The sequence below is a fragment of the Stenella coeruleoalba genome, assembly GCF_951394435.1.
Source record: "Stenella coeruleoalba genome assembly, chromosome: 20".
In the NCBI taxonomy this organism is placed as follows: Eukaryota; Metazoa; Chordata; class Mammalia; order Artiodactyla; family Delphinidae; genus Stenella; species Stenella coeruleoalba.
In genome coordinates this window covers 17,692,298-17,705,350 of record NC_137166.1, presented here as the reverse complement: position 1 = coordinate 17,705,350, position 13,053 = coordinate 17,692,298, and the positions used below count along the sequence as shown (strand labels likewise).

Sequence of the window (13,053 nt, the reverse complement as noted above, 5' to 3'; positions counted from 1 at the left end):
GTCATATGGAGTGGGATAAAACTTGCTCTGAAAGGTTGGAAGCAAGTGTAATGTCAAGCCAGAGTCATAGAAAGATTGTATGTGTGCTAGAAAAATACAAGAATTTTGCCTCATGAATGTGCAAGAGAATGTATTCAGGACCTTAAATAGCCCTGCACAGACTGCAACACAGTTCTGAGGAGTGACTAGAAAAAGTGAAGAACCATGGATAGATAAGCAGTATAGAAGTGATGTGTTGTAATTATCGTTGACTTTTGTGGTCTTGACTTTTAATCCCTTCAAAGACCCTTGGTCAAATGGAAAAGACGGGCAAAACAGAAACTGTGACATATGAGAAGTGCCTTAATAGTGATATGTGGAATGTTACAGAAATATAAATGAAGAAGGCTATGTGCTGTCAAAAATTGGGGGAATAGTGACTTTTCCCCCATTGTCGTTGTTTCTGCTATTGAATCTTTTTCTGAAATTATGTTCTAATCTGTGTTTTTCTTTGTTATTTGATGGCATATATTTAAAATTAATATTATTATTTAATAGAACATATGCTTATTATTTAAAAGTTCAAACATTGTAGAAATAGTTAACTTCAAAAATAGAAATCACTGTAATTGCAATGTAGATATAACCATTATTAGCGAATTGGCATTTTTTGTTTGTTTACTTTTTTTAACATCTTTATTGGCGTATAATTGCTTTACAATGGTGTGTTAGTTTCTGCTTTATAACAAAGTGAATCAGCCATACATATACATATATCCCCATATCTCCTCCCTCTTGCATCTCCCTCCCAACCTCCCTATCCCACCCCTCTAGGTGGTCACAAAGTACTGAGCCGATCTCCCTGTGCTATGTGGCTGCTTCCCACTAGCTATCTATTTTACATTTGGTAGTGTATATATGTCCATGCCACTCTCTCACTTCATCCCAGCTTACCATTCTCCCTCCCTGTGTCCTCAAGTCCATTCTCTACATCTGCGTCTTTACTCCTGTCCTGCCCCTAGGTTCTTCTGAAGGTTTTTTTTTTTTAGAGTCCATATATATGTGTTAGCATATGGTATTTGTTTTTCTCTTTCTGACTTACTTCACTTTGTGTGACAGACTCTAGGTCCATCCACCTCACTACAAATAACTCAATTTTGTTTCTTTTTATGGTTGAGTAATATTCAGTTGTATATATGTGCCACAGCTTCTTTATCAGTTCATCTGTCGATGGACACTTAGGTTGCTTCCATGCCCTGGTGCGAATTGGCATATTTTTCTTAAGTACTTTATGAACATACAAATGTTTATATAATTTTTTAAAACATAAAACTGAGAGCTTACTTTTTTCACTTAGCAACTCTGGTACCCTTAGTTTTACCTTTGGTTTTATAGAGTTTGAGTCATTTTACGATGTTTTTAAGAATCTGATAGGGTTTATTAAAAAAACAACAGAGCAAAACTAGCCTCTGCTTTCATATTTCAGCAGGAGACTAAGAAGCAATATAAATTATTCCTAAGCAGCCTTATGCAAATTGCCTTTCTCACTGCCTCTACTCTAGTGAAAATGAAATTAAAGTCTTTATCTTTCTATTTTTTCTAATCCTATAGATGGTCAAGACTTTTCTATTGTTGTCAACAGTTCTCTGCTTTGTATGTTTTGAAGTAAGCAAGAAGGGTATGAAACAGATTGGACCATTGTTTCACATAAAGCAGTACTTCCTTTCAGGGGAGGGAGAAGTACTAAAAGTAGAATTGACTTATAAAAACAGAGATCTGTCATAGGAAATAAATATAAATCTCAACACCAAAAGGAAAAGAAAAATATGTAATTTGAAGTAATTTTTCAAATGCAGTGTCTCCTGTTTATGGGTTAGTTATATAAAGGATTCTAAACACACATACTTACTATTTAGCAGTTTCCACAGGGAAATCTGCCGGTAGCTGTCTTCCTTACAAAAACATTTAAAAATGCAAACCTAAGGTGTTTAAACTATTTTTTAATAAAAAATTGAAAAGCTTGCATATTCTTTTGCAGTTTGAAGAAACATTCCAAAGAAAATCGCTTTAAATTCATTTTTTAAATATTTACTTTATAAATGACCCACAACTGGTTTTACCATATAAGATTAGTAGTTGAAGAAGACTACCAAGGAGAAATTACACAGTAAAGAGTCCAAAGACCCAAATTATTTCAATCTAGTTTGTTCTATGTTTGAATACATAAAAGCATGAAAGCTAATACTTTTGAATAAAAGTAATAGATATCCATGTTGGAATTTGATTGAGGCCAAAAAAATATCTTTTTTTGCCAGTTTGCATACATTTATTATAAAGGGCCATAATTTTAAAATCCTGAAATTTTAATTGCTGGGGACAAATTTCAGAGATACCTTATTTCTGGTTTGTTTGGATTTATTCCACTGTAGCTAAGAGGTTTAAAGGGAAACTTGAATTCTCCATGTCATCTTGGTAGTAATTTGAGATCCTCAGAAAGAATATATCTCCTATTTTTATTGACTTGGACAGGCCTTGGAGTGATGTGGAGAAGGAAAGATGGGTAATGAAGTGATCTGAAAATCTCAGGACAAGCACAAACTATAGTTATGTTTTTAAAGCAGAACATTGGGGCTTCCCTGGTGGCGCAGTGGTTGAGAGTCCGCCTGCCGATGCAGGGGACACGGCTTCGTGCCCAGGTCCGGGAAGATCCCCCATGCCGCGGAGCGGCTAGGCCCGTGAGCCATGGCCGCTGAGCCTGCGTGTCCAGAGCCTGTGCTCCGCAACGGGAGAGGCCACAACAGTGAGAGGCCCGCATACCAAAAAAAAAAAAAAAAAAAAGCAGAACATTGAAATCACATAAGCACATGTACGGCTTCTGAGGACATGCTTGGTTTCTTTGCTGGGGATTTTTTCCTCCTGATGACTAGCAAGAAAAAAGGAGCTAACTTCACAGAGTTAAATGATAAGGCAATAATGGGAAATTAAGTATGACTTTGGAAATGCTAGTACAGCAAATCCAAAGAAGTATTGCTCAAATCTGTGTTAGATTTAAGGTTCTGGTGATCGTTCTGTAACTCCTCACTGTCATAACTCACAAATCACTCCTCCCGTGTCTTCAGACAAAAAAATGTAGAGACATGAATTTCCTGGTTTTAAAGAGAAGAAAATAATAACATCCTGTATTTGTTGAAGCAGATTAAGATTGGGTTGCCATATATACATACCATTTTTCACCCATTAAAATAGTGAAGATTGTTTTAAATAAGGTAACTTCCTGTTGACAAGTCTACTGACGGGGACATGCTCATATACTGCTGGTGGGAGTATAAAATGGTATAATCCTTTTGGGGAGAAATTTGCAATATTTATCATGAGTCTTAAATATTCCTTTGACACAGTAATTTCTCTCCTGAAAAATATATTTATTATAGCATTATTTAAAGTAAGTGCCCAATAAATTAGGGAACGCCTAAATAAATTATGGTAAACACAATGGAATGCTCTATAGCTATTTTTAAATGATGCTTATGAAGAGTTTGTTTAACATGGGAAGATGTATGTTACCATGTTAAGTAAAGGACTAAAACATGTGGAAGAAGATTGGGTAGAGTCAGGAATTTTTATATTTGTTTTCATTTTCTTTTCAGTATTTGCCAGTGTAATTATCTGAGGGGAAAGGATAAGGCCAGCAGAAGGTAAAATGGTGGTTGCCAGGGGCTGGGGGAAAGGGAGTGGGGAGTTACTGTTTAAAGGGTACCGAGTTTCAGTATGGGAAGATGAAGAAGTTCTGGAGATGGATGGAGGTGATGGTTGCACAACAGTGTGAAAGTTCTTGATGCCACTGAACTGTACACGTAAAAAACAGTTAAAATGGTAAATTTTATGTTATATGTATTTTACCACAATTACCAAAAAAAGTGGGGCCATTACAGTGGTTTGGGTGATCCAGAGCATGTCGGTAGTGGGAATTGAGGGAAGTAGGTAGATTAGAGAAAAATTGCAGAGGTGGGATGAGATGGTTTGGCACTTGATTGGATGTGGGGGCTAGGGAGAGGGAGGAGTCTACAAAGGTTTAGAGAAGTTGTTCCCAAAGCATCATGGGCATGAGAATCAACCACCTGGGGGAGCTTTAATAAAATTCAGATTATTGGACTTTACACCAGACTTGCTACACTACTGGTTTAGCCACTGTGTGGCTAGGAAGATGGTGCTGCTAATGCTAATAACTAAAGCAATGCACACAGGAGGAGATTAAAGATAATGAAAATCGGTTCACATGGGCATATGTTAAGTTTGAAGGGTTGGGGCAGCACTCTGGTGAAAGAAATCAGGGCCAACAAGTGAAATTGGTTCTCGAGATGTATGTTAAATCTAAAGATCCAGCACTGAAAGTTGCTAGAGAGGGACTTCCCTGGTGGCACAATGGATAGGACTCCACACTCCCAATGCAGGGGGCCTGGGTTCGATCCCAGATCAAGGAGCTAGATCCCACATGCATGCCGCAACCAGGAGTTTACATGCCACAACTAAGGAGCCCACATGCCGCAACTAAGGAGACCTGGAGCCGCAATTGAAGAGCCTGCCTGCCACAAATAAGACCCAGTGCAGCCAAATAAATAAATATTAAAAAAAAAAGTTGCTAGAGAGTAGAGGATAAAGTGAGCAGAAAGTGCTAAAATCAGAGCCTTGGGGAACAGATACACTGTATGGCCAGGAGGAGAAAGCAGGCATTAGAAAATAAATGGCCAGAAAGGAGGAGTAAAAACAGTTGATAGAGTGTATTGTCAGATGTTGGAATGGTCAAGAATAGGGATTGAGAAAAAGGGCCTTTAGATTGGGTGAGTAAGAAAACATGAGCTAGTCTTTAGAATGTAGTTTTATTCAGAAGAGATTAAGGAGCAAAAGAAGAAAATAGAAACAGCAGGCATAAAGTTTTTATTTTCAAGGAGTGGTGAAGAGAGGAAGGAACCAAGTCAGGGAGAGTAAGATCAAGACAAGGCATTTTCCAGTTTGGGTAAACTTGGTACTAATTTAGGCTGGTATTTCTATGGAAGACTTGTCTCTTGTGGGTCTCCTGTCCCTTTTGCTCTTCCTTCTCTTCTCCTCAGCCCCCTTATCCACCCTAAGGATAAATCAACCCCCCTTCTCCAGTCTATCAGGGCATCCGAGTAGATCTACCTTCAGTAGAGAATCTGACCCTTCTCACCTCCACTCCTATCACCCTGGTCTAACTACCATAATCTCTCCCCTCTAATAACCTCCCAATTGGTCTTCCTGCTTCTGCCCTTACCCTCTTTCACTCTATTTTCAACAAAGTAGTTAGAATGATTAAAATACAAGTTAGATTATGTCGCTGCTCAGCTTAAAACCTCCCAATGGCTTCCCAATTCAGAATAAAAGCCACAGTCCTTACAGTGACCTACATGAGCTGCCTCCCATTCCCTCTACCCTTATGCCCCTCTTTTCTCTCTTTCCCCCTCTATTACCCTGTGCTAGTCACACTGGCCTTACTTAATTTAACACTTTTCTCTCATCTGGAATGCTTCTCCCAAATATTCCCTTGACTGACTCCCCACCTTCTTCAAGTCATTGCTCAAATGTCTTCATAAGGCGGCTCACCTAACCACCTTATTTACAGTCGCAAATTGACCCCCTTGCAGCACTCTGATCTACCTTCCCTTACTGTTTACCCTTTTCCATAACACTTAATTTTTCATAACTTACTATGTAATTTACTTTTTTTTTTTTTTTTTTTTGCGGTACGTACACCTCTCACTGTTGTGGCCTCTCCCGTTGTGGAGCACAGGCTCCGGACGCGCAGGCTCAGGGGACATGGCTCACAAGGCCCAGCCGCTCCTCAGCATGTGGGATCTTCCCGGACCGGGGCACGAACCCGTGTCCCCTGCATCGGCAGGCAGACTCTCAACCACTGCGCCACTAGGGAAGCCCCAATAATTTACTTATTTTAATTTTAATTTTTAAATTATGCAGTAAAATTGGCTCCCGTCCCATATGGTATACACTTCTGTGAATTTTAACCCATGTGTAAATTCTTGTGAACATCACCACAATAAGGATATAGGGTAGTTCTACGCTCAAAAAAAACTCATCACACCTTCCCCATGCCTGTCTTCATACACTTTTGTCTTTTCAGTAATAGAATCATGCAGTATGTAACCTTTTGACACTGGCTTCTTTTACTCAGCATAATACCTTTGAGATTCATCCAAGTTGCTCAGTTAATTTTCCTTTTTTTAAAAAAAAATTTTTTTTTTATTTTTTAATTTATTTTTGGCTGCGTTGGGTCTTTGTTGCTGTGCATAGGCTTTCTCTAGTTGCGGCAAGCGGGGTCTACTCTTTGTTGCGGTTCGTGAGCTTCACATTACGGTGGCTTCTCTTGTTGAGGAGCATGGGCTCTAGGCACGTGGGCTTCCGTAGTTGTGGCACGTGGGCTAAGTAGTTGTGGCTCTCGGGCTTATCTGCTCCACGGCATGTGGGATCTTCCTGGACCAAGGCTCGAACCCGTGTCCCCTGCATTGGCAGGTGGATTCTTAACCACTGCGCCACCAGGGATGCCTCTCATTTTCCTTTTCATTGCCAAGTAATATTCTGTTCCTGGCTGTACTGCAATTTATCCATTCACCCATTAAAGGAAATTTGGGTTGTTTCCAGTTTGGGCACTAGGAATAGAGCTGATAAAAAAAACAGTCATATATGTGAACATATATAAACATAAGTTTATGTGAATGTAAGTTTTTGTTTTTCTAGAATATAATTTACTTATTCATTACATTTATCCTTTTTTATTTTTGCATGTTTTGTTCATGGATATATTATTCTAGGTTCCCAAAGCAGTTCCTGGCACATAGCAGGAGCTCAAGAAGTTAGAGAATGTGCAATGTTATTGATACTTTAAAATGGAAAGGTATAATGAAACCAGAGTCACTCTGAACACGTATAGGGTTTACATCACCAAAACCTAGACTGTGCAGCCTACTCAGACCCTAAATGGCAAGAGACTTGAGCTGAAAGACACCTGCAAGTTGAGAATGTAAAAGGCTTTTTATGAAAAATAAAGTAATTCCTCCCTAATGCTTTTGGTGGCCATCTATCAGATTCTTGATTTGGGGGAGGAGCTTGGGATGAGGTCAAGGAGAAACTTCTTGGGAGAATACTTGAACAGTGATGTCATCGTAACTCACTTGTGAGACAAATGAAAAGCCAGCTCTTCCACCCTAAGGATAGATAGATCAGAAACAAACTTGTTTGCAAAAGCAGGGGAAATATTGGCACGATTCTCCATACATTGTCTGATCCATTTAGTTTCACTTAAACTCATAGTAAAGGTCACTTGAAGAGATAAGAAAGTGATAAGCATTAGAAATTAGAGAGGAAAATAATGATTATATGAGAGATTGATGTTTATAAGGGAAGGTGATTGATATACCAGAATATTTGTGTTTATAGCCGTAGGCTACTTCTGCACTGTAAAGTATCTTTTGGATAAGCTTTTAAAAGCCACATAAATGGCATCAGTTTAAAATCAGATGCTGCCTAATGCCCCAAACCAGGATAGCAGTGTACCTTGTTAATATACATGGACCCCTGTAACCTTATTCATTAGAGCATGGAATTCAGTAAGAATCAGTTGAATCTTGGATCCTATCCCGTGCATTATAGTTTTAGAAGGTTCAGCAAGGTTTTAGTTTAAGGTGGTTCCATGTTTAAAGTTTGAGCAAGTTTTCGGAATAAATTTTCTTCCTTTCTTAAATAAGTTTTTTTGTTTTTTGTATAAATGATATGGGCTCATCAAAGGCAGTCCTATGCATATTTCTAGGCACTATTGATGTTTTGCTGAAAATCTTCGCAGATGTCTTTCCAGGTGTGTGTACAGTACATGTATATGTTTGTTGTCACTAAAGAGAAGGGATTATAGTGATGATTTTAGGGTGGGGGAGAACCCCCTTCATTTTCAATAAGAGCGAGCAGTGCGTAAAAGAAAGATTAACTTCAGCAACTAAACAGCTAAAATACTATAAACATCAGAGTTTAAGCATTTTGAGGACGATCTTTAACTATCAGGAAAAGTGAAATAACTCTGAAATATATCACAGTTTCTTTCATTTAAATTTATGTAAAGATTTTACTTTTATTTATTTATTTATTTAGGCTGCACTGGGTCTTAGTTGCAGCACGTGGGATCTAGTTCCCCGACCAGGGATTGAACTCGGGCCCCCTGAATTGGGAGCACAGAGTCTTACCCACTGGACTACCAGGGAAGTCCCATATCACATTTTTTATTATTATTATTATTAATTTATTAATTTATATTTCTTTTTGACTGCTTTGGGTCTTCGTTGCTGTGTGCAGGCTTTCTCTAGTTGTGGCGAGTGGGGGCTGCTCTTCACTGTGGTGCACGGGCTTCTTATTGCAGTGGCTTCTCTTGTTGCGGAGCACGGGCTCTAGGTGCGCAGGCTCAGTAGTTGTGGCACACGGGCTTAGTAGCTCCGCGACATGCGGGATCTTCCCGGACCAGGACTCGAACCCGTGTCCCCTGCATTGGCAGGCGGATTCTTAACCACTGCACCACCAGGGAAGTCCCCATATCACGGTTTCTGAGTTGACCTGAATGCCATGTGGTGGTGTAGAGGCTTTGCTTATCCTGCCGGGTATCCAGGTTAATGCACTGTGGCAACAGGGGAGGTCTAAGAACAGGACTCAGACAGAGCACACTTAACTTTTCACCTTTCCTGAATCTCAGGTAAATTAGAAACAGATGTCTATTTATGGTTCTCCAGCCATTATGGATAACCAGTTAGATGGGGGTATGGGTGCCATTGTCATCAACTCAAGTGAAACTCATTGCTCTTTTAATAAGGCCATGCAATAGGCTATGTGTGTATGTCTATTTTATTTAAATATGTGTAGTAATCAACTCACTGATGCTACTCTGTGATCAAACAAGCTTCTGAGTATATCATAAAGCAGGGTTTTCTAACCATTGTAGTATTCAGGAGTAGTCATTTAGAATGTCTTTAGTTTCCCCCAATTGGTAGCCCAAAAGTTAGTATACTGCCATAAATGTTTAAAAAGTAACTCTCTGCCATTGGCAGTGACTAGAAACTGTAAGAATTTCTGCCAAAATTACTGTGATCTAATTCTCTCTTGAAAGCACAAAGCTAAACTAAAGCATGTATTGAAATGCCTGAGTCAGCTGCTCAAAGGATACACTGGTTGCGCCCCTGCTCGTTTTTTCTAGGATGAAAAAAATCTCCTTGGTGACCTGAAGCAGTTAGCTTTTACTCTCTCCACCTAGAAATACACATATTATAACTATACATAGAAAGCACACACACATACAAATACACACAAACTTTTTCTAAATGTTGGCATTAGCATTATTATATTTTCTAGAATTATGCTTAACTTCAGCAGATCTTCTTGAATAACTTATAGGAAAATAATGTTGCCTCTTCTGATTGCTGTTTAAAATTTTTAACTTTTCTAGCTTTTTAAATTAGGGAAGGAGAAGAAAGGCGCCTACTATTTATTGAATGTTTAGCATGTGCCTAGAATTTTTACTTGCTTAGTGTTACTGCCATTTTATAGATGAGGACTTCAGGACTGTCAAGTGAGGTCACATAGCTCTGAAGTAGCAAGCACAGTTAGTAGCTAGTATTTGAACAAGGTCTGATTCCAAAGGCCTCTCTGTCACCATATCATGTAGAGTGAGTGGTAGGATGCTATGCTTATAAAAGATTATCATCAATATTACTAAGTTAAAAAAGCAAGATGTGGAAACAGTAAGCATAATATACTGCCATTGTGTGTATTTATGTATATACACACGTATGTGTGTCTATTTTCATACATGCTTAGCCTGTTGCTGGAAGACCATACAGTAATTGCCTCCAGGGATGGGAATTGGGCTGCTAGAAATACATACTGTTTATCATAAAACCTTTTATACTTTTTGAATTTTGTTTTTTTCTCTTCTTTTAAAAAAATTTATTTATTTTATTTATTTTTGGCTGCATTGGGCCTTTGTTGCTGCGTGCGGGCTTTTTCTAGTTGCGCGAGCGGGGGCTGCTCTTCATTGCGGTGCACATGCTTCTCATTGCAGTGGCTTCTCTTGTTGCAGAACACAGGCTCTAGGCACATAGGCTTCAGTAGTTGTGGCACACGGGCTCAGTAGTTGTGGCTCGCGGGCTCTAGAGCGCAGGCTCAGTAGTTGTGGCGCACAGGCTTAGTTGCTCCTCGGCGTGTGGGATCTTCCCAGACCAGGGCTCGAACCCTTGTCCCCTGCATTGGCAGGTGGATTCTTAACCACTGCGCCACCAGAGAAACCCTGAATTTTGTTTTATATGCATGTATTACCTATTCAAAAAAGAAACAATATTCTAAAGACTTGTTAGCTATGTTTTTAGAAACATAGCTGATTATTTTTTAGATTTAGTAATCTATTTCTTAGTAAAGTTTCATAGGCTTGTAAAGCTTCTAATGCTATAAAATATTAATACTAGCTATTATGACATTGATAAGCATTGATAATGATCATATCTGTCTAGTTTTTCAGTTCCCATGATACTACTCTAATGACCTACCACAGTGGAATTTTAGAGGAGGTAGATTACTGATGTAACATATATTGATGTTAGAAGAGGAAATGGTGACCGATTTATCTACATTCAACGATTTATTGACATTTTAATGCTTTTTAAGATTTTACTAAAAAAGGATTTAATAATCTTCAGTTTATCTAGTTTTTGAAATAAGAGCACAGTGCTTCAAATGATAGTAGTTTCCAGTCATGAATGAGGTAAAAGAAGTATTTTATATGTCTTAAAATTGAACTTAAAAGAAAAACGTTTCACATATATTAAAAGCTATATCTTAATTTGGGGCTACTGTTAATAGAAATACTTTGTTTTTGACTATGTTTTTGTACTTGTTTTTCAAAGCTATAATGGTTCGTTTCCAAAGCTGTCTCCCTTACTAGACTGGGCATTCTTTGAAGGCAGGGTCCATGCCTAAGTTGCTCTTGTATTCTCAGTGGCTAGCCTAATGCCTGATACTTGGAAGGTAGCTGAAAATGTTGACTGAGTTGAATCGAATTGAAGTAGAGATACATAGCTTAGTCTGGAGAAGAGAGAGATCATCTTAGTCTTCAGATATCTGAAGGGTTCTCATGTGGAAGAGATTAAGTTTGTTCTATATGGCTTCTGTAGTCAGCAAACCAATGGGTGGAAGTTTCAAGTTTCTAAATGTTGAGTTGTCTAAAGCTAGATGGGGCTGTCTCAGGAGGTACTGAATCTATCCAGATTCATTCATGATGGCCAACTACTGAGATAATTCAGGTATTTAATTGTTCATTTTTTCCTTCACTCATTTATTCAAACATTTACTGAGTAGGCACTGGTCTGGATTTTAGACACCAAGATTGAATAAATTGTAAACCCTGCCTTTCGGGAACTCGCAGCCAGCAGGGAACTGAAGTATTAACAGGGGATTACAACCCAGGGTGCTTAGAAGTTGCTACAGAAGAGTAATGGTAATACCCTGGAGAGAGTGAACAGGAAAGGCTGCTGAGGAGGTGACTCTTGAGTAGAGTTGGCCAGGCCAACAAAGGGCGAAAGGAGTCCTAAGCAGAAGCAACAATATGCAAAGACTCAGAAGTTAGTTTTTAGGATAGAGTAGTGGTATATCATTTGGATTACATGCTCTTAAAGCACCCTCCAATCCTGAGATTCTGTGTGCTGGCTCTTTAACTTCGTGTATTTTTTCACTTCATGCCAGATAGTTCGTGTATGTATATATTTCAGTTGTTATTTTTCACAGGAAGCAAAAATACTAACCTTCTTCTTTGATTTTTGTTCATAGTTAAATTCATCCGAGAAGTGACGCCATATATCAAGAAGCCATCGTTAGTATCAGATCTGCCATGGGAAGGTGCAGCTCCCCAGTCACCAAGCTTTAGTGGCAGTGAGGACTCCGGTTCTCCAAAACACCAGAACAGCACCAAGGACAGGAAGGTCATCCCTCTCAAAATGTGCTTTGCTGCTAGAAACCTAAGCATGCCGGACCTGGAAAACAGGTGAGCTGTACCTAAGGAGAACATCATAGTTACAGCTTTGCAAACTTACAGATATGTTGCAATATTACTTTCTCCCTTTGCATATTTTTATGCAATAATATATGACTGTTGACTAAATTATATAGAGGAAAACATCAGTCTGAGATGAATCATTTTTGTACTTCCATATTTAAATTACTTCACACATATATGTACATATATAGATCAATTTTGGATGAACATACAAGAAGCTTAATGATGGTTATGCCTGGGGAATGAAATGGGATTAGAAGGTAGAAGGAAAGAAGAGGCTTCTACTTTTCATTTTAAACCTTTCTGGAGTGTTACTATTAGTTTATTCATTATGAATATTACTTAATAATAGAAAAAGTCTTGTCCAAGAAATTTAAACAAATATCTCCTAGGAGGAAATTCCTTATACTATGGTTAGTGTAAAGAATCAGAGATCTTAAAAAAAAAGAAAAAAGAATCAGAGATCTTCATTATAGGTCAGGCTGCATCAGCTAATAACGTGACTGTGGCAAGTTAGCTTCTTTTGACCTCAGTTTCCTCATTTGTGAAATGAGAGCATTGGATTGGATAATTTCTAATGTCCCTCCTAGTTCTATCACCATTTGGGTTCTATGACTTTGTCTTCATTAATGCCATGACGTGGTACTGGTAAACCTAGTGTCTGGTTAGAGATTAGGGGAAAAAAAGAGATAAAGAAAGTAGTCCAAAGACATAGTTAAGGACCAGCTTTTTATAATATACTTTCGCTTTTATGGTCTCCTCTGATCTGAATGCATAGCCAGGTGCCTAATCAGGATGGGATGGTTCACAGAAGACAGCAAGAAGCTGAATGACCTTGGGCATTTTAGGCCATGGGGACATGGAAGCTCCTGCTCTATAATATATTATGTGTATGCTGGAAAGAGTTGAGCTCTGCAATCACACAGACCTTGGTTTGAATCCAAACTAGGTCACCTGCTCCAAAGAAG

At 38.7% G+C, this 13,053-nt stretch overlaps 1 protein-coding gene across 1 annotated transcript in view; it reads left to right on the top strand.

Annotated features, from left to right (window-relative positions):
• Window positions 1-13,053, top strand: part of SNTB2 (syntrophin beta 2) — a 101,604-nt gene that overhangs the window by 31,096 nt on the left and 57,455 nt on the right. Inside the window, exon 2 of the mRNA XM_079908563.1 lies at window positions 11,860-12,073. Coding sequence (XP_079764689.1) covers window positions 11,860-12,073 — 214 coding nt within the window. The remainder of the gene's footprint in view (window positions 1-11,859; window positions 12,074-13,053) is intronic.